General features: G+C 34.2%; 3 protein-coding genes across 3 annotated transcripts; all 3 read right to left on the bottom strand.

Annotated features, from left to right (window-relative positions):
• Positions 1-1074: 1074 nt before the first annotated feature.
• Positions 1075-2207, bottom strand: LOC139189521 (uncharacterized). Its single transcript, XM_070808485.1, has 4 exons — positions 1899-2207; positions 1713-1773; positions 1367-1593; positions 1075-1236 (listed from the first exon to the last, which is right to left on the bottom strand). The coding sequence occupies exons 1-4, from the start codon at positions 2025-2027 to the stop codon at positions 1075-1077; spliced, it is 579 nt and encodes a 192-aa protein (XP_070664586.1). The 5' UTR covers positions 2028-2207.
• A 4917-nt stretch (positions 2208-7124) lies between these two features.
• LOC103448404 (reactive Intermediate Deaminase A, chloroplastic-like) lies at positions 7125-9531 on the bottom strand. Its single transcript, XM_008387663.4, has 6 exons — positions 9222-9531; positions 8904-9019; positions 8764-8808; positions 8113-8186; positions 7976-8025; positions 7125-7444 (listed from the first exon to the last, which is right to left on the bottom strand). The coding sequence occupies exons 1-6, from the start codon at positions 9403-9405 to the stop codon at positions 7350-7352; spliced, it is 564 nt and encodes a 187-aa protein (XP_008385885.1). The 5' UTR covers positions 9406-9531; the 3' UTR covers positions 7125-7349.
• Positions 9532-10969: 1438 nt separating this feature from the next.
• Positions 10970-12861, bottom strand: LOC103448405 (NEP1-interacting protein-like 1). Its single transcript, XM_008387664.4, has 5 exons — positions 12626-12861; positions 12345-12496; positions 12126-12209; positions 11841-12014; positions 10970-11282 (listed from the first exon to the last, which is right to left on the bottom strand). The coding sequence occupies exons 1-5, from the start codon at positions 12813-12815 to the stop codon at positions 11127-11129; spliced, it is 756 nt and encodes a 251-aa protein (XP_008385886.2). The 5' UTR covers positions 12816-12861; the 3' UTR covers positions 10970-11126.
• Positions 12862-20990: the final 8129 nt, after the last annotated feature.

The following is a 20990-nucleotide window of genomic DNA, read 5'->3' as shown; positions in this document are numbered from 1 at the left end:
ATCTTCTCTCACTCTGTTTTTTGTTTCTCCTGGGAGCATCTTCGGAGAAGAGCCAAAACTTTTTCGAAACTGCTCTGCGAGTCTCGACTTTCTATGTATTCTTGAATAAAATAAATAAATAAATCCAAAACTCCTTTTGATTTGGTTCATGGTTCTCGAAATCGTTGCTTCGGGAAGACGAAGAAGATGATGGTTCATGGTTCAGGGAAGCCGAAAAAGATGATGGTAGGAAGCAGCTAATGGCTTTTGATTTGGCAAAAGAAGAAGGGACACACAATTTTTTTTAATAAAATAAATTGTTTTCTCTCTCCTATTCTAAACTGCATATTAATTTAAATAACATATCTAAATTACATTTTAATGAAAGGGTAATAATAAGAAGACTAAATATGTATGCTGAATTTTGTATACCAAAGATATGAAAGTTGATAATTAGTTTATTTCTTTTATGTTTTATTGGTGACACATCATTTGGTTTGCAAATTTAATCTACCTAACATTACTCTTAATGAAACTCTTTTTATCACCAAAAGAGAGTAAAAATCATTTGTCTTCTATCACAAAATAAAATTATGGACAACAAAATAATTTGCATAAACTAAATTTTAAGTTTTTTTTCAAAAGCATTACCTACATATAATCCTAACAAATTTTTAATTTAAAAGACAAAAACAAAAACACATCCTCATTTTCACGTTCTCTCCCTTTCTCTCCATCTCATTTTAAAAATAAAAATACAAATGGTCCACGCACATACAAAGTGTGTGGGCATATGCTAGTTAATTTCAATAGATTCTTATTATGGTTAAGAAAAATGACACGTGACAGATTTATATAGGAGTGGTGGGCATCCACCAAGGTTATTAGTGATGAGCAAACGCAGAATATTTTTTCTCACCAATCTTAAGTGATGGTGATTTTGATCACCCTATTTATCATCGTTAGATAAGTTTAAATTTCAAAATCTTTAGGAAGATGAATATTATCACTACTTAAAAGTGCTGAGCAAAAATACTCCTTTGCTTCAATTGGGTAAAATTGAAAGACCAGTTTTATAATTTTCTCTTTTCTTTATTAGAAAACAGAGAACCTTCCCATCCCAAGGATAAAAACCAGCTGACAGAAACTCTCGACCAATACCCTTTTCTCGTGGCGTTGCTCGTCAACCTCATTATTTACATCGCAAGAATTAATGTCAAGTGTAACAAAACCACTGGGATTTGAATCATAAAGACCCTGCAATCAAGAGTTGTAATCGCCAAGGTTACTTCACAGTTCGTTTCAACTTTCAAATGATAAATATATACGATAAGAAAATCTGTTTTAAGAGCTAAGACAAGGAAAGTTTGATCAAAGGATAAATTACAGTGGTGCTCTCTCCATCTGAACCACTTTCAGAAAGCTCAGACTCGGATGGCATGGCTAGGTAGAGTGAGGCAACACCCTCGCATGCTTGGATGAAGCCGCCTTGGCAGGAAGGGCATGATGTTTCGACATCCACAGTGACCACTTGACGACACCTGTGACAGTAGTACCTAGTTGCAATTGCTTTCTCCGTTGTCTTTATCTCGTTAATCTCCCAACTACCTTTTGCTGCACAACCGTATATGGACTAGAATCATACATAAATAACTGTAACATAACGAAAAAAAACAGCCAACCAAGAGGCAACAGACTTGCGATTTTTAGAGTAACAACAGTACCGCACGCACCTTTTATAAATTGACATACAGCTCCAAAAATCAAGGCTGGGATCCACGACTTCAGCAAGGCCTGGAAGTTGAAATAAAATACGAAAATTGAGTTGGTAACCATGCATACAGAAATTTTGTTTAGAGGAACTAATGAACTTAATTGATTGGGGGGAGAGAGAGAGAGGGTAGGGAGGGAGGGAGGACCCGAGCAGCAAGCTTGTGATTGGCAGTGTCAGTGGGCGTCTCTACTCCACCAACGACGACGCCAACACCTACATTGCTGTCTTTCATATAGCTTTCCATCTCCATCTCCATCTCCATCTCCATTTCCATCTTCTAACAACTTCCTTCTTCCGCTGTTGATGCTGTCATTTCTTTCATATATAACAAGAGAGTACCCCAAAAGCGTTAAGATTAACGGGTTTTAGGGGTTAAATAAGATTCTCTTTAGATTTTTTTTTAACAAATTACACCGAAGGGATAAAGGGATGAGGGAGTTTGGTTAAACCTCACAATGATTAAAGTCTAAATTAAATCCCTATTTTCAAAACTTACTTTATTTAAGTACTTATGTACATGAAGACTTTTAAGGGAAGATATTATTGTTTTTTTTTAAATGATGATTAGTTGTGGAACTCATTATATATCGAACTTCGATGATTTCAACCGTCTAATTTTTGGTACGAATGTATTGGTACGTAATTATAAAATCTAAACATAGGTACGCAATATGCATATATATATATATGTGGAAAAATTCACGCACACCAAAAAATAGAGGGTAATATATGACTATTCTTATTATAGGAACTTAATAATAATTATGAATGATAAAAAAATAGTATTTATGAGAATCAATATATAATTTACAACCTAATTAATATTAGAAAATTAGAATTAAATTTCAAGGATTAGAGTTAGTTTTTAATCTTAGACAATGTTTTATCAAAAAGTAATCTTTATCAAGGATTGGAATATTATTTTCCATAAGATTAAGGACTAGTTTGGCATTGCTGAAATTATTTTAAAAGCAGTTTTTAAAAAAATTGAAGCTAAAATTGTGTTTGGTAAATTAAAAAAGAAGTGTTTTTCATCAAATCATGAGTCCGAAACAACAAAAAGCAAAAGAAGCTCTATCCTTGAGAACATCATTTTTTTACAATACACCAACTCCAAACTAGCCCTAAAGCTCATCACCGCAAATTTTAATCTTAATACCAAATATCATAAATTTCTCTTCAGTAATTTCAAAAATTATAGTGCCCTTTAGTAATAAGTTACAATTGAATTAAAAGGAGTTAAAGGAAAACCTTCACATTTTTAAATCTTAAACAAAAGCAAAAAACCTTACGCGTTAGTGAAAAGGCAAAGAGTGTTGACTACGGGTGGAAAGCAAAGGATAGGAAGTTTCTACTACTTCCAAGTTCCAAGCACACAAATAAGATGAACATCATATTAAACAATGAGAAATATTAAGGGGATTTCAAATATTATTAAAAATAAAATAAAATAAAATAGAATTTAAAATTAATATTATTCTCTTTCCCTTTCAGGACCTGGAAAATTTCAACAACCTATTGACGTTTACATCATGGACTGACCTTTCTGTCTTAGGAGTGCAATTTGAGTCGCATCTTTCTTACCTTTAATCAGGATGAGATCCTCTTAAGATCCTCTCCGGATTCTGTAGGATCTTCACATTTTATCTGTTTTTTATTGCGTAGTCAACTTTCATTGGATACTAATTTTATATTTATATTGAGTTTATTTTTTTAGAGTGCTAGGAAGGTTTATAGTAGGAGTGGTTTTTTTTTTTTTTTTTTGAGGTATTCATCAATTTCCTTCCTGAACTTGTGATTATTGGTCAATTTTCCCCCTCAACTTTAATTTTGGCTAATTTCCCCCCTCAACTCTCACAATTAGTCAATTTCCCCCCTCAACTTTAATTTGGCCAATTCCCCCCTTCAACTCTCACAATTAGTCAATTTCCCCCCTCAACTTTAATTTGGCCAATTTCCCCCCTCAACTCTCATAATTAGTCAATTTGCACCATACTGTTAATTTTTTAATTTGATCATAATTAAACAAGTGTGTGTAAGAAACTAAATAAAATGTATGTTAATCATTTTCCTATGTCTTTATCCTATTACAAATAGATTAAAATTTAGAATTTTACAATTTATCATAGATAGTATTATTAGTCATAATAAATCAGTATGGAGTAATTTTATTTGATTTTTTACTATACAAAATTGATAACGAAAAGGATTGATGTGTACATTTTTGTATGTGAATACAATTTTCTTTATAAAAGTGAAAGCTAAGTTCAAGTAAATTGCGGAGAATCGAGCTTTAGTGCAAAAATGGCTAGTCAATTCATAATTTTCGACTCCTTATTAAGAATAACTCATTTTATTGAAATATGTCTGATCCATGAGTTTAGGATTATTATTTCTTCTTCTACATGCTTTAAACCTGATTCATAACTTTTTCTTATAATCAACCCATATCACATACTAATTGTATTATGTTTTTGTACATTTTACCCTATATTATGCATGTGAGTTTATGTTAATTTTAGTACTTTGTTGGAAGTTATTAGAAAGATTGAAAGAAAAAAAAAAGAATAGATGGAAAATTAAAAAAAATTAACAGTAGGGTGCAAATTGACTAATTATGAGAGTTGAGGGGGAAATTGACTAATTATGAGAGTTGAGGGGGGAAATTGGCCAAAATTAAAGTTGAGGGGGGAAATTGGCCAATGGTCACAAGTTCAGGGGGGAATTGATAAATACCTCTTTTTTTTTTTTCTTGAACAAACGATCTACACTAAAGGAGGGAGTCGACAAAGCCTCATAATGGACTAGCAATAATATGGTTCAAATTTACCTTTAGGTAGAATCGAACCTAAAACCTCTTACTTACAATTGAAGAGAAATACCAATAAATTTTAGTATTAAGTGGCTAATTTAAAACCAATGTTAGGTGTGACGTTCTAATTAGTTCTAATTAGTTGTCCTAAAATTTCTCACTTACTAGTAAAGAAAAATACCAATAAATTTTAGTATTATGTGGCTAATTTAAAACCAATGTTAGGTGTGACGTTCTAATTAGTTATTTGGTCTCTATTCTTAATTAATACTAATATATGTTACTTAGTTGTTTGTCTCTATTTGTTTAAAGGACTGTAATCTTAGAATTCTTGCGCTTGCAGCACATAAAGACAGGAAAACTGAACCGTATCTTGAAAATTTTGGACAAAAAGGTTCAAAGACAATCTGAGTGGTGGAAGGAAGAAACGTGTGACATGGGAGAACTAATTTGTAATTGAAATTGGGATATATACCGTTGTAAGGAAGGGCCAATAGAAAGTGCATAATATTGTAATATAAACTGTTACTCTGTACTCATACATTGAAACCTGACATTTGTATCGTGTTTCTTGTATTCATATCATTTTCATGATATACCCAATATGTTAAAAAGTCAGGTCGTATACCATCCACTATAATCCCATAAACCATAGGATTAAATTTAACAGTTGATTGTAGTTTATATTTATGCTCCATTATTCTCACCAAATTTTTTTTTTCTTCAGATTTTCTATTTTGAAAACATGTTTTTTTTAGCAAAAGCAGAAAGATGAACATTTTCGATTGTTAATATCACGTTCAGATTGTTACGGTTAGTGAAGTCTCTAGAAAATATATAACATCGGCTCATATTTCAGTTAACCTTAAACATCGGAACGTGATATCAACGATCCGAACTGTTCATTTTTCTGCATTTGCTAAAAGATGTTTTCAAACAAGAAAATTTGAGAAATAAAATCCGGTGAGAAAAATATAGCGTAAATGACAATCGATGGTTAAATATAAATCAAGGGTTTATGGATTATGGTGTCAGATTTCGGAGTTGAGCCATTCAGGAAAGTTGTAAAGTTTGTTATTACGAGTGATTGTATATTTTTTTTTACATTTTTCACACCTCTATGTAATTATTGTGAATTATTAATTTTGTACTCAAACAAAAAAGCTATTCATAAGAGTTTGGAGAGTTTTAAAAATCTAAATGACGATGTATCTAAGCGCAGGGAATGCAATCACGAACGTTTATATATTCTTTTACAATTTTCAACTTGTACATTAATTATTACGAATTTTTATTTATTTTGAACTCCCCCTTAAAAACACTATTCATGAGGGTTTGTAGAGTTTTAAAAATTCAAACGACAATGTACTCATCAAAGCGTAGAGGATGCAATCACGAGCGTTTGCATATATTTTTTCACATTTTTTATACTTGTAAATGAATTATTATGATTTTTTAATGTATTTATGGGGCCACACCACATCGACTTTCAACTATCTAAACCGTCTATTTTTCAAGTTGGACCTTATAGATAATCCTTACAAAATATTAGCCAAATCGGAAATATTTGAGACGCCTAATTGAGTTCAAAGAAATTAACAAACACATTGTTATATAAGAAACAATGAAATTTCATCGTAATAATTAAATAGGCAAATATTTCGGATAAATTGAATTTTTACAAGGATGATTTATGAATTGAGACGTACAAAATAGACTGTTTGAATTGTTAAAATTCAACGTGAAATTTACCCTACAACCAGTCCCCATTTTTAACAAAAAATGGAAATCTCTTTGGGTAAAGAGCCTAATCAAGGCAATATTCTCTCAAGAGATTATTTTTCTAAATCTACCAACAGTGAAAGATATTTGCAAGAGAATTATTATAATGGGTACTACATCTTTCTCCAAAATCTCAGTCGGGCTATAAGTTTATAACCCAACCCAGCAAAGGTCGGATTCGTCACTAACATGCATTATATATTTTTTGTCAAACATATACATTTTTTGAATATATCTATGGACAGGCAATACCACTAAAACTATACCTTGGTTGCAACAAAGAATCTCTCCTCACTTATACCAGCTCTCTCATCGAACCAAAAAAACCTAGGAAGAAAAAAGGAAAGAGAAACATCAGTTGTCTCTAATTCCGATTCAAAAGTTTACAATACATTACAGTGTAGTGATATTCTTCTTTACTTGTAAGTGAAATGTCTTAAATTTGATTCTTGCTAAAAGTAAATTTAAACCATATTATTACTAGTTTATTGAGAGACTAGAAAGTCAAGCTTAGTCTGTGTTCCTCAAAACGGCATTGTTGTAGGCAGGCTTTTCAATGCTGGTTTCGTCTTCCCCTCCTTGATTTCTCCATTGGCGACACAACTTGGCTCCCTGATTTCTCCCTCTATAAATTTCAGTTTTCTTCTTGTTTCTTTGATTACCGTCCTGGTTAAAAATCTGAGAAAGAGCCCTTCACATTCTCTAACAAAACGAGACGAGTTAAATCTAAGAGAGAGGCATAAAGCACAACCGAAAGGAGGGCATAGCAACATAGAGTGAAACATAAACACAATTATAATTACTCAAGACTGGAAAAGCAGGGAAAGCTCCATTTCAATAACGTCGTTGGTCCTGCTCTTTAGTTTTTAGATACAAAAGCAATGTTACAATAACAACTGGCAGGAGGCCATGGAGGAAATAAAAATGTGAAACTCAACACTCAAAGATGTCACCTCCTACATTATTATCTAAGTTGCTGAGACGACGCTGTGTATTGGTAGGTTACAGTGCTGCAATACACTCAATTTCAATCTTGGCATCCAATGGCAGCGCCGCTACCTGAAATGTTGAACGTGCTGGGGCTGGAGATGGAAAATCTGCAACACAAAACCATATAATATAGTCAAAGTTAAATGAACAAGTAAATGGTTGTCACTGTTGTGTTGCACATAACTTATCGAATCAAAAGAGTCATGGACCAGTTAAATAAAATAAAGGATTGTGTGTGTTCAAGGGAGCCTGATTATCCCCAACCCCAATGTGATTTTTTCTATTTTACTTGCTTCCCCGCTGTGAAGGAGCAGAGTTACAGGAAATTGACACCCCCTTCAGAAATAGAACAAGATTTAACCACTCATCACGCTTCAAGCAATTTGTACCAAAAATTAAGCAAAGCCAAATCTGTTTCTACGAACTTTAACAGGTAATTTGAGCGTAAGATTGTGGTAAATGAGATTAGCACAAATAAAACGAGAATTGAAGAGTTAAAGTCAGCTCCATTCTATCTTCCCGAATGTCCTATCATAGCTAGATACCCTTATGGCTTACAATTTTGAACAGATGGAAGACAAAAAGTGTAATTAAGAATTCAATCTCCAATGTCAAATTTATATCTCTATAAAACTCACATTTAGCATAGATTTCATTGACTTTCTTGAAGTCTTTCAAATCAGCCAACCTACATGGACATGAGAGACAATGAATTTCATCGCCAACACTAAAGTCTCCAATCAAGATTCTGCAAAGATAAAAATAGAATCCCTACAGAATAGTCGTTTTAACCACAGAAGAATAGCTGGCCCCGCTTGCTTTCAGTATTTCCCCCATATTTTTTAGAACCTGCAATAGTTTCGTCAGCCCAAGTCTTTCAAAAGCAGTCACACAGCAATGCTATCAACTATACTCTTTTGCAAAGCCGACAACACTAAAAACCAACAATTATGTTAACAAATTCAACTTCTCCTTGATGAAGATTTGCAAGATAGATATGATATTTAGTGTCGGAGATTACTAATTGGCGACTTGGATTAGAACTCTGAAAGAGAGATAATTTAAGTTTTATAGTAAACATCTAATTGCAGTAACCCCTATTTAGTAATCTCTTGAAGACTTGTATTAGTGTCACCATCATTTTTGCAAAGATACGAAACAGGATTCTCGATAATTTAAGATCCTGCAACCGCCAAAATCTCAAACAGTACCGATTTCCGTCAACTGTCACTTACTTCTAAGTTTCTAACTCATAGCAAAGTTTATCAGTTTCGAAGGTTGTAGCTTTGACCACTAAGCAGTTAAAAATCAAGAACATTTCACCAACCAAATGCATAGAAATTAAAGTATAAAATCGATCATATAACCATCTCAAATCCAAATAAACAACACAAGTATAACCAACACATCAGAGCATCATCAATACCTGCTCTGTCTGATCTTCAACATTATCCGACACAAACTTCCCTGTCTGCATTTAAACAACATAAGCTCATATCACCCAGTTCATACCAACATTAATGGATTAAAGTGGTAAAAACAAAAACAAAAATCCAAGACACAAACCTCTGGAATCAGACCAAGACAACCCGACACATGGACAAAGTTGTTGGCTTTGATTGCCTGAGAATACGGTCCCAATGCAGCCGGAGCCTTGTCTGTGTGAACAGCTTCCTTAATTCCTAAAATCCAACCAAAGAAAAACTGCCAGTCTTTAAATTCAAACGCAAAGTACAAACCTTTATCCAGAATTGATCAAAAGGGGATTCCAATTAAGCAACCAAACACAGGAACCGGATTTCTAATCCAAGTAACCAACCAGAGGTAAATTGGAAATCCAATTAAATCAAAATAAAAGAGAGATATTAAAAAGTTGGAATTTACGAGCATCGGTGGAAATGGCTAAGCAAGCAAAGCGAGACGAGGGCTTCGATGAAGCCAAGGATCGCCAGAGAGTGGAGCCGGCCACCGAGGCAAAGCCCGCGCCGGCGGCTAACGGAGCCCGGGTGCACAATGCGCCCATGTCGACCGCCGGCATGTGATAGCTCCTCGCCGCACACCATGCCATATCTCTCTCTCTCTCTCTCTCTCTCTCTGGGAGTCTGTCGGTCTCTGTTGGACTTGTTGCAACTGCTGAAGTGCTGATGGTTGGTGAATGGTGACTGGCGTCACTCACTCGCTTTTTATTTGTTCTGTTTTTTCTGTTCAGATCCTCTAATTTCTTTTTCTTCTTGGGCTTTACTTGATTTTTGTTAGTGGGCTTTTTCTTTGGGCCGAATTTGGTTGGCTCCAACCGTTGTATTATAAGTCAGTGTATATTATGGGTTTTTTTATTCATACCCCATAATTTGTTGAAAACACCCCATAATTAAATTTTGTTCCTACAATTCCAACTTTACCCTTCCTTTTGCTGAATTCACCCCACCTCCCAAATACAAAAAATCTAACATAGCCACCCACCCACCACCACCACCCTTCTCCTGTGATTCCATTCAACATAGCCAAAACACAAAATTGAAATTTCATGCAATTAGCTATACTTTATAAATCTAAACTAGCTTATCAGGGAAACATAAAAATTTCATCGCAACATCTAAACAGTCTATCATGGAAATGATGGAAAGGGGTTTTTAACAGTTTTATAGGTTGCATTTTCATCCATAATCGCAGTAGCCCAATGCATGTGTGATCATTCCCCTCAATCCTATGTCAAATGCCAAACAAAAGCATAACTATGAAAGAAAGAAAATTAAAATTGAATGGGGTCATCGGCGAAGTTGTGGTTGTGGTTGTGGGGTGGGTAGCTGTGGGATTTTATTGTTTGTGGGTGGGAGGTGAGGTGGATTCAACAAAACGAAGGGTAAAGCTGGAATTGTAAGAAGAAATTTTGAATGTGGGGTGTTTTCAACAAATTGTGGGGTTTAAATAAAACAATTGTATATTATTTTTTGTACATTTTTCTTTCCAGGTGAACGGTTAAGGTTTAACCGTTTAACTAATTTAAATTTAGGCATGATTGTTGATTTGTCTCTAAACTTGTATAATTTCTCTCTAAACTTTAATTTCTCCACTTAAACTTTAATTTTGGCTAATTACCCTCATGAACTTTTATAAATAGTCAATTTACGTTAGATTATAAAAAATTCCATTCAATTTTCTATCCATTTTGATCATGTGGACAACACATGACAATTGTATGGGGGCAAAACGACTGGAAAATTGATGGATGAAAATTTTTAAAATCTAGCTATTTATAAAATTTTAGGGTGTAATCAGTTAAAGTTAAAGTTTAGGGGGAAAATCGGCTAATTATAAAAGTTTAGGGAGTAATAGGCTAAAATTAAAGTTTAAGATGAAAATTGACAGGTCTATACAAGTTTGAGAATAAACCAACAAATACCTCTTAAATTTAATGTGTTTAACTAAATTAGATTTAACTAAATCTTAACCATTCACCCGTGAAAGACTTAAACATTGGCACATGTATTCACTTGGATACATGTAGTATATAGAAAATATCTTGGAAATGAAGATGATAGTGGTGTGTTTTATAGGTTTCTATTTTTATGTCAAAATGTTTAATTAGGTTTGTAAATATATCAAATATCAGGATGATTCATGCATATGTATGCTGATACAAAAATAATTTTTGACTAAAAGAAATACAAAACTATTTACTTAGGTGTAAATACTAAGTTTTTGCACGTTACAAAATTACTACCTCTCTTGCAATAGTTACCGAGAATTCAAAGACTAAAAATCTCAGTATATAGAACACCTTAGAACATACTAGCAATCCCTAAAATCTACTACGTTTTCAATGCGGACATGTAGTCTGCACATAGGACAAGAGGCTTGTCGCTTTAGCCATTGGTCTATGCAGGCCATGTGAAACAAATGCCCACAAATGGGAAGTTCTCTTGCATTCTCTCCATCCTTAAATTCCTGCAAATATAAATATACATCAAAATCACATTGTGATAAATAGTGATTAGCGTTAACTTAATTGGTTAGATTCTGGTTTGGTGGAAGGGACAAGACGGCAAATTCAATTAAATGAACATGTTTTCTAGTTTATGTTTGGTGATCTAAGCAATGGTCGGGCCAGACTTATTAAATTGGATAATTATCTTGCGTATTAGAGAAACAAATCACCTTCCAAAAGATGGAACTCTATGGGACGAACTTAATCTCAATATGTTTTGATCTATCCACCAAATGAGGCTTATAAGTTTTAAGGACACTGTTGTAGTTGCAGCGCATTAAAACTTTTTCTTTGTTACATTAGAGATGCATCTGAACCGTTTACTTGGACTATTTTTAACTAATTTCTCCATCCTCCCTTGTTGCTTGTGGGCTTTATTGGAATAGATTTATGGTTCTCTCACAATTGATTTCTTGAAAGGTTAGCTCATAGTTGTATAGGGCCAAATGCTGATCCAACAACTTTTCAAACCTTTTGCATACTAATTTAGATTGCAGTTAAGATATGTTGGAACCCACCTGTAAGCAAATTGAGCAGCAAAATTCACTGCAAGACTCGATGATATTGCTGCTCCTGCTGCTGTGAAATGTACTTTGAGGGAGCTTTTGGATGCAATCGTGCGATAACCCCTTCATTCCACCAATGTCATAGATTTCAGAAATCTCTCTGTAAGCTGTTTCCAGATTGCTAACCTGCTCAGTAAGTTTGCCATTGTTAACTAAATTAACTATACTAATTAAATATTTAAAAAGAGAAAAACAACTACTCGATGCTGGTTTAGGTAGAGAAATAATGCTACTTACTTGCCAGTGATAGGCTTTTAGCAATGCAGAACTCACCCATTCCATAAACACCTTCCCATTTACCATACCTACCAAGAAAGCAACCTACAAAGGAAATTTAAACAAGTATTATAAGAATTGAGATTTAGACCAATCTTAATATTCAAGTAGAAATGAGGACGAGAGTCGAACTCTGGTGGTACGTGCCATTATGTGCTCTTTACGTACACAAGGGGTTACCTTAGACAACAACTCGCCGTCCACTGCCAAATCCATCAATTGAATGGCAGCAATAGCCCCTGTCAAACCGCCTATGCCGGCACCATTAAGAAACCCCGTCTCCGTTGTCTGGCCTTTGATCGCTCCATGAATTGCTCCCACTACAGCTCCTCCTACATAACCCACATGGGATAGTTGAAAATGTCAAGTTTATGTGGCACCAAATCTTTTTTTACTAAAAGAAACCTCGACGGTACAGAAATTCCCCAGAAAACAATTAATCCAAGAGCTTAGAAACATACCTAGTGCAAGAAAGCAGGTAAATGCAGCAAAAACAACTCGTTTTGTGACTTGAATCACAGCTCCGCCGCTGGAATCACCAATTGCAGCCAAAACCCACAAAGAAACAACCTCTTTAGACCTGAATGTGGCTCTCAATAAGCCTGAAAACATTTCCTCCATCATCATATGAGGAATGGAAAAACTAGACATGAAGTGTTGAGTGGCAGTGGGAGCTCACTATAAGAATTTAAAGGGGAAGGAGCATTTAAAGGGTTAGAAGAGGAATGGCTAGGTATTAAAGAGAGAAAAAATTAAGTGCCACCATTTACGAGCAACTTTAGGCGTAAAAAGACGGTGACGTGATGTTAGAGTATCTCCAATAAAAGATGCAAAATATTTTGACATGTGTATTTTACATTTTTGATGGTTGAAAAACTTTCCAATGACAAGATGTAGAATATTCATCTTAGTCGAAAAATGTAAATAAAAACCTAAATTTATATGTTTATATGGTGATGCTATTCACACATTCCTTTTTACCTCATACACACTCTTCTCAATTTTCGATCATCGAGTCGAACGATTGAAGAATATCAATGACATAAATTAACAAAAGGTGTGTGCAAGGTAAAAAAATGATGTTTGGATAACACTACCTTTTTTTATACATCTATTAGTAGTTGGTCCACCAATCAAAGAGAGAAATTAAATAGGATCTTAAATTTACTTCTCTCCCATTGGAGTGGTTACCCCCATTTACACTTCTAAAATGTAAAATAGGATGTAAATATAGTTCTTGTATCCTAAATTTGCATATCTTCATTGGAGATGTTCTTACTATTTTATTCATCAAATATAACAAGTACATTGGTTTTTATTTTTTAATTTATTAATATAACATAGAAGTGAGATATATTAATCATGTCATCTGTCCTTGTTATAATATGTAAAATAATACACCACGAGATTTGTGTTAATGATATTTATAAATATTTAAATTTTGTTTTGTTTTGAAATTTAAAATTTTATATTATTTATTTAGGAGGCACCTAGGTGGACTAGGAATGAGACAACAAGAAATGCTACTGACTTGAGCAAGAAACCCTCTACGAGTAACGCATTATGCATATTTAAGGTACGTCCTTCTTCATTTTCTTTGCCTTTTTTTGGCTGTGAGATATCTCTTCCAAATTATATATATATACGCACACCTCATTTCCCACTTCCCCAATCCTAATCAACCTGTTTTTGAACGTTGCTATTGCGATATATTAAAATGATTATAGTACAAATGGTTAATAATCTCTCTATGCAACCAATCTTCTATACGTCATAATGATATCTTTTAACTTTATGGTGCAGGAGTGGTCATAATGATAGCTTTTACAAACTAGCCGAAATCGAACCGGACAGATCACTGATTTATATATATATATATATATATATATATATATATATATATATATATATTTGTTTTTATATCATTTTATTGTCTAATAACTATAGTAAGAATGTTGATGTCAAAATTCATAGAACTTTGAAGTTATTAATCTCTGAGTTGGAACTATATTAGTTACTGAATTATGAAGTTTTATACATGTTGAATTTTAAGTTGGTTTCATTTGATGTACTAGAAAATGAAACAATACTACCCCTCGTGGACACTCTAAATTATATATCTATATTTTAGATCCAGTTTCTCAAACTAGCGATAAAAAATCATTTGGATTCAAAATTATTTGGTCATCTAAAACGTGCAAATAAACACAATCTGTTAGATAAGATTGAAATAAAAATACAAAATGGTATAAGTGGTATAAGATGATTGGAGTGAGAAAATGCTCCATTTTTTTATGTTAGCAAGGACAAGAAAAATCGATCGAAGATTTTCTGCTTAATAATTAAGATGAATATGCAATATATAGGATTGCATTCTATACCAATTCAAATAAATTATTAGCAATGATACGTCACATTTATTATGTAATGCAAGACTTCACCTTTTCAAGTGGGATAAAATTCATAAAGGGAGTGAGGAAAACAAATACATACCAACTCAAAATATAAAAATGCATTTTCTACTAACCAAAACAAAACAAAAAACTGACTGAGGGTTTATCAAAGCAAAAACCAGACTAAGTGATTGTGTGCAATGCTTTATCTAGTTCTCAATGGTGGTTTTTTAATACTAGCGGCAACCAAATTCAGACTGAATAATAATCCAATGTGCCAATTGAGCAGATATACCTTACAAGCTACCCAGTTACTATCTACGGTATGATCAAGTTGCAGGCCATCCATATTTATTGTACCATGGGTAAAGATATAGGACCAAAGATATATGGGATTTGATACCAGTTGCCATCCCGATTTATTTTGTCATAAAAAGGGCAAGTTTGGCTTGTCTTGTTACATCCATTAAAACAGAGCTAGGGGGTCTAATTAAACTGAAACAGGAAACTAAGCAAAACCAGGTGCTGGCAATAGGGTTAGAGCTTCTGTGGGCTGAAATTTCAATGGTATCAAGGGCAAGTGGTGCTATAAATTAATATTGATTAATTGAATTGTAGATATATACACTATTTTTGCAAAGTTGGCACCCATTTTTCTCACCCATTTGCTGTCTCCATCTTCTTTGATATTCCAAAAAAATAAATGCGCAGAGCGGCTAGGGTTCCACCTTCTAGCTTGTAATGCAGCTATCCACTACAACAACCCCACAAAGATATTTGACAAGATATTTTTCACTATATGCTGAGAAAAAGAGTTTAATATAAATATATATATCACCAAGTATTAGTTTTTGCTTGAAGGAAAAACTACGACGGTAAGCAAAAGGTATCCCAAGAGAAATTAAAACAAAGGTCCATGGCTACAAAACCAACCAATTAGTGGCATTATGGCAACTTTGTTTGGCAGTACAATGCTTCTCCCCACCTTTATTTAGTTGATCATATTGGGATTAGGTTAATTAGGGTTAGGGTTAGAGAAAAGAGAGTGAAGGAAGCAACAAGAATAACGGGGAGGGAAAAGTGGATTATGATTTTGAACTTTAGTGTGGGATCAGATCAATTACAAGATTCCAGTTTCAATCCAAAAAGTTTCAAAAATGAATATCAATTCCAATTTCATAATGGGAATTTTAGAAATTCAAAAACTCATGCCTATTTAGAACTAATCGGATTAATTTCATATTTTTTCTTCTTCTTCAGATTAGTCTATATCAAAATCAAAAGTATCCCATTTCTTGGGCTTTCTCACTACATAATATATATCTTTAATTAGTGTAAGTAATATAGTTAAAGAACTTGTAATTGTAAAAGTATATTCATATTTAAGTATATGATTTAAGTGTCTGTTGAGTTAGCAAGTTTTAGAATTTTCGGATCAAATTCGAAATATTCAAGTACATTCTAGTTCTTAACCAATAATATTTGGATGGTTCAGATTTTGGAATTTAGGTTTCGTGTTTATGATTGGAACCGTTAATATTATAAATCCCTTTGTAAAAGTCATCTCTAAAAAATCAATAAAAATATGACATCATTTAGTCATCAAATTGTATAAAAATATATTGATGGATTCAATAAAAACATTATGAATCATCTATCTATTTGATACAGTTGATTGACTCACTACAAAACTATGAACAAGTAAAGACCAATACATTTGCACCTATTAATTAGAAACTAGCATATGCCTACACACTTTGTGTGTGTGAACATTTTATATTTTTGTTCATAAAATGGGAAGGAGAGGGAGAGAGAACATGGGAGTGGGGAGAGAATTTTTGGTTTTTTATTTTTAAATATTAGATATATGCTAAAATCACATGTAGGTGAGTCTTACATAAAAAGCAGCAAAATTTTGGAGTATTTATTAAATATAGCCAAATATAAGCCTCTAATTTCAAAAATGTTAGTTTTTATAAAAACTTTCAAATATATCCAAAATATCACTTAAATAGTCACAAATACCCTTAAATTTTAAACCTAATGAATTAAATGACCAAAACCCTTTTAGAAAAATCAACTCAAAAGTGTTCAAAATGTGGTTTAAATGACCATTATAAGCAAACTTGTAGGAATCCCGTTCAACTTCATCCTACTTTGTAGAACCCTTTTAAATTTACAGTTTAATGTATAAAATTTTCTTTCTATCATTTCATTGTTTATATTGGTTGTACAATCCTTTAAATTTAAGACAAATAAAAGTTAATTCATTTTTGTTTGTTCACTTTGATAGTATATTGCCCTTCTTCATCAACTTCTTCATCTATTCTTGATTATCTTTACCACTGCTTGATGTATTGTTCCATCTTCCCTGTCAACTACTAGATTTCCAAAGGGAAACGTATTCGGTTACTAGTAGCTGAAAGACTGGTATAAGAGAAAGCACCATTTTTAGGTTTAGCCGTGGGAACTCTTCATCTAATAGGGCTTTGAATTTTTAATTTATTAGGTTTAAAGCTTAAGGGTATTTGTGTTTATATAAGTGATATTTGGATATATTTAAAAGTTTTTATAAAAATTGACATTTTTGAAATTATGGGCTAATATTTGGCTATATTTGATAAATATTTTAATTTTGTAAAATTAGATTATTGCCCATAATTTTTTTGTTGTGATAGAAGACTACATAGTCTTTTCAGTTTTCACCCCCCCCCTTTTTTTACAAGGAGGATTTTATTAATAGGTAGTTTAGATAGAGGCAAAAATTGAGGATTTCCGCACTAGTTAAGAGGGGCTAATGTTAAAATTGCACCTAATTGTTTTATGTTACCATGATTGTTTTGGTTTTTCCCTGAAGATATTATTGTCTTTGAGATGATGGATATCGCCAAAACTCTAGCCGAACACTTCCACTTGTGTATGGGTTGTAACGGGAAGCCTTCGGTTTCATAAAATGGTGTGGCACTTGGTTATAACTGTGTTATCTACTATCTAGTAGTATGTTGAAAATGGTTTGCTAGAAAGTTGGCAGGTAGAGAACTCTAAGGGGCTGTATAGGCGTACGAGACTCCCCATTGAAAGATTTCGAAAGAATTTGAATAGTCTGGTTGTGTATATGTTGAATTATAAGTGTTGAGCTGAAAAGTTTAGAATAAGATGCCAAGTGTAAAGTTCTGTTTTGTAAAAGGCCATGAGTGCCATGTGTTGGTTGATCCATGTAATTAGGTAGATGAGTGACTAAGATGAAATGTAGTGTATGTGTGGTCTCAAGTTTAAGGCCAACAGTTATGTAAAAGCATGTGCTTTGTGCTCTTTAAAATACACAGAAAATATTCCTCTGCAACTTTGACAGAGAGAAAAGAAACCATTCAGCTTCCTCTGTGTTCCTTGTTTGTTCTCCATCCAGCTCTCTTTCTCTAGATCAAAACCCGTGAATTCATCTACACTAACATGGCCTCAGAGCTAGGTTGGATTTAACCATCTGGGCGTAAATCTGTGAAGTTATTGAGCTAAATCGAAGCTCTCTTGAAGCTCCGTGAAGGTTGTCGATTCAGATAAAAAACATGTCTGGATCTGGAGGCTTGGAAGTGAGGACTCCAGTTTTCTCCGGTGAGAACTACGAGTTCTGGAGAATTAAAATGGCAACAATATTCAAATCTCTTGGGTTATGGAATCTGGTAGAGAAGGGGATTACAACCTCCAATCCGAAGAAGAAGGAAGCTGGAGAAGCATCGGAGGATGATGAAGAAATGGTAGCTGCTTTGATGAAAGACGCAAAGGCTTTGGGAACCATTCAGAATATAGTCTCGGATCAAATCTTCCCACGAATTGCCAATGCCGAGTCAGCTAAGATGGCATGGGATTTGTTGTACGGAGAATATCATGGTGGTGATCAGGTACGATCTGTGAAATTGCAGAATCTTAAAAGAGAATTTGAATATGCTAGGATGCGAGATGATGAGTCTTTATCTAGCTATCTTACACGGTTGAATGAACTAATTAATTAGATGAGAACATTTGGTGAATCTTTGTCGAATGAGAGACTTGTGCAGAAGGTTCTGATTAGTCTTAGTAAACCTTATGATTCTATCTGTTTGGTTATAGAAAACACAAAGTGTCTAGAGATTGTAGAATTGCAGGAGGTAGTTGCAATCTTAAAGAGTCAAGAACAACGGTTTGATCTGCATACTGTTGATACTACCGGGAAAGCATTCTTATCTTTCTCAGTGAGTTCAAAGGAGCAAAATAGGGGCGAAGGTCAATCTGGTTCATCTCAGTTCCAGAAGAATTGGAATAATAAGGGCAAGAAATGGGGTTCAAAACCCAAGTTTCAGCAGAAATTTCCTGCTAATTCTGCACATAATGCACAGTCAATGGATTAGATAGGTATAAAACCACAGTGCAGGGTATGCTCTAAGTTTCATTTTGGAGAATGTAGGTATAAAGGGAAACCCAAATGCTATAACTGTGAAAAGTTTAGACACTGGGCTAGAGAGTGCACAGTAGGTAAATCAGTGCAAAAGGCAAATAGTGCTAATCAAGTTGAGGTGACAGGGAACTTGTTTTATGCAAATAGCACAATCACTGAATCAAAAGTGAATGGAGAATGGTATGTTGACAGTGGTTGTAGCAACCATATGATAGGGGATCCAAAGTTGTTGATAGACATGAAGACAAATGTGGTTGGCAAGGCTCAAATGCCCATAGGAGAACTTATGAATGTGGCAGGTTTTGGTACACTTGTGATAGACACAAGCAAAGGCAGAAAATATGTCAAGGAAGTAATGTACCTACCTGGTTTGAAGGAAAACTTGTTAAGTGTGGGTCAGATGGATAAACACGGTTACTACATGGTATTTGGGGGAAATATGTGTAGTATCTTTGATGGTCCTTCATTGGATTGTCTGGTACTCAAAGTTGAAATGAAAAAGAACAGGTGTTATCCTTTGACACTGATACCAAATGATCAGGTTGTACTAAGAGCAAGTATCTTTAAGTCTACTTGGATATGGCACAAGAGACTAGGCCATCTGCATTTTAGAGGTTTTCAACAGCTTAAGAACAAAGAAATGGTGCATGGTCTTCCAGTTTTAGAAGAAATGGATGAAGTTTGTGAAGGCTGTCAGTTTGGGAAACAGCATAGAGAATGGTTTCCAAAGAATCAGGCATGGAGAGCAAGCAAACCTCTAGAGCTGGTGCATGTAGATCTTTGTGGTCCTATGCAAAATGATTCTCTTGCGGGTAATAAATATTTTATGCTTCTTGTAGATGACTGTACAAGAATGATGTGGGTTTATTTTCTGAAATACAAGTCAGATGCATTGATCTGTTTTAGAAAATTTAAATCCATGGTGGAGTTGCAAAGTGGTTTTAAAGTAAAATGTCTGAGAAGTGACAGAGGGGGTGAATTCACATCTTGTGAATTCAACAAAATGTGTGAAGATGCAGGGATTCAAAGACAGTTTTCTATGGCTTATACTCCACAACAGAATGGAGTGGTAGAAAGGAAGAACAGAGCTGTAGTTGAAATGGCAAAAGCTATGCTTCATGACAAGGGACTACCTTACTATTTATGGGCAGAATCTGTACTCACAGCTGTCGACATACTGAATAGGTGTCCTACAAGAGCTCTTGGAGAAGTAACTCCATTTGAAGCATTCAGTGGTCGAAAACCTAGAATTGCACATCTTAGAATCTTTGGTTGTTTATGTTATGTACATACACCAAGTGAGTTGAGACAGAAACTAGATGCAAAGAGTGTCAAGGGCATATTTGTAGGTTATGCAACCTGTGAAAAGGGGTACAGAGTGTATGATCCCCTTAGTAAAAAGCTTATACTCTTAAGGGATGTAGTGTTTGATGAAAATGCAGCCTGGGAATGGAAGAAAACTTCTGAGAATTATGTAACTGTGTTGAATCATAATGAGTTATCTGAGATGCCTAAATGTATTTCATCAGAGACAACTCCAGTAGGAAATGACTATGCTTTGTCACCAAGTCTGGTATCTTCTCATGAATCTGTAAGTGATGTGAACAGCAGCATGAGAAAGACTCAAGCCTTTGATCACACTCCATTGAGATGGAGGAATCTAGATGATGTTCTAGCACAATGCAATCTTTGCATTATGGAACCTGAAAAATTTGAAGAGGCAGCTAAAGATGAATCATGGATGAAAGCTATGAAAGATGAATTGTCAATGATTGAGAAGAATGCAACATGGGATCTAGTGAACAGACCATGTGATAAACCTATAATTGGGGTTAAGTGGGTATTCAAGACCAAGCTTAATCTTGATGGGACAGTGCAAAAGCATAAGGCAAGGTTGGTAGCCAAGGGATATGCTCAGAAACCAGGTGTGGATTACAATGAAACGTTTGCCCCTGTAGCTAGACTTGATACAATTCGGACTCTAATTGCCTTAGCAGCTCAGAA

Source organism: Malus domestica, chromosome 11 (genome assembly GCF_042453785.1).
Source record: "Malus domestica chromosome 11, GDT2T_hap1".
Classification (NCBI taxonomy): Eukaryota; Viridiplantae; Streptophyta; class Magnoliopsida; order Rosales; family Rosaceae; genus Malus; species Malus domestica.
This window is presented reverse-complemented; position numbering and strand designations above follow the sequence as displayed.

What these genes read in the sequence shown, in the direction of transcription:
- LOC139189521 (XM_070808485.1), bottom strand. Translation starts at nt 2,027, where the DNA reads ATGGAAATGGAGATGGAGATGGAGATGGAGATGGAAAGCTATATGAAA. An exon ending in TGTATGTCAATTTATAAAAG is followed by an intron (nt 1,594 to 1,712) that starts GTGCGTGCGGTA and finishes ACGGTTGTGCAG; the next exon opens with CAAAAGGTAGTTGGGAGATT. An exon ending in CAGATGGAGAGAGCACCACT is followed by an intron (nt 1,237 to 1,366) that starts GTAATTTATCCT and finishes TCTTGATTGCAG; the next exon opens with GGTCTTTATGATTCAAATCC.
- LOC103448404 (XM_008387663.4), bottom strand. Translation starts at nt 9,405, where the DNA reads ATGGCATGGTGTGCGGCGAGGAGCTATCACATGCCGGCGGTCGACATG. An exon ending in GTGGTTAAAACGACTATTCT is followed by an intron (nt 8,026 to 8,112) that starts GTAGGGATTCTA and finishes ATGTCCATGTAG; the next exon opens with GTTGGCTGATTTGAAAGACT. An exon ending in CAATGAAATCTATGCTAAAT is followed by an intron (nt 7,445 to 7,975) that starts GTGAGTTTTATA and finishes TTTGTGTTGCAG; the next exon opens with ATTTTCCATCTCCAGCCCCA.
- LOC103448405 (XM_008387664.4), bottom strand. Translation starts at nt 12,815, where the DNA reads ATGTCTAGTTTTTCCATTCCTCATATGATGATGGAGGAAATGTTTTCA. An exon ending in TACCTGCTTTCTTGCACTAG is followed by an intron (nt 12,497 to 12,625) that starts GTATGTTTCTAA and finishes TGGGTTATGTAG; the next exon opens with GAGGAGCTGTAGTGGGAGCA. An exon ending in ACGGCGAGTTGTTGTCTAAG is followed by an intron (nt 12,210 to 12,344) that starts GTAACCCCTTGT and finishes TTTCCTTTGTAG; the next exon opens with GTTGCTTTCTTGGTAGGTAT.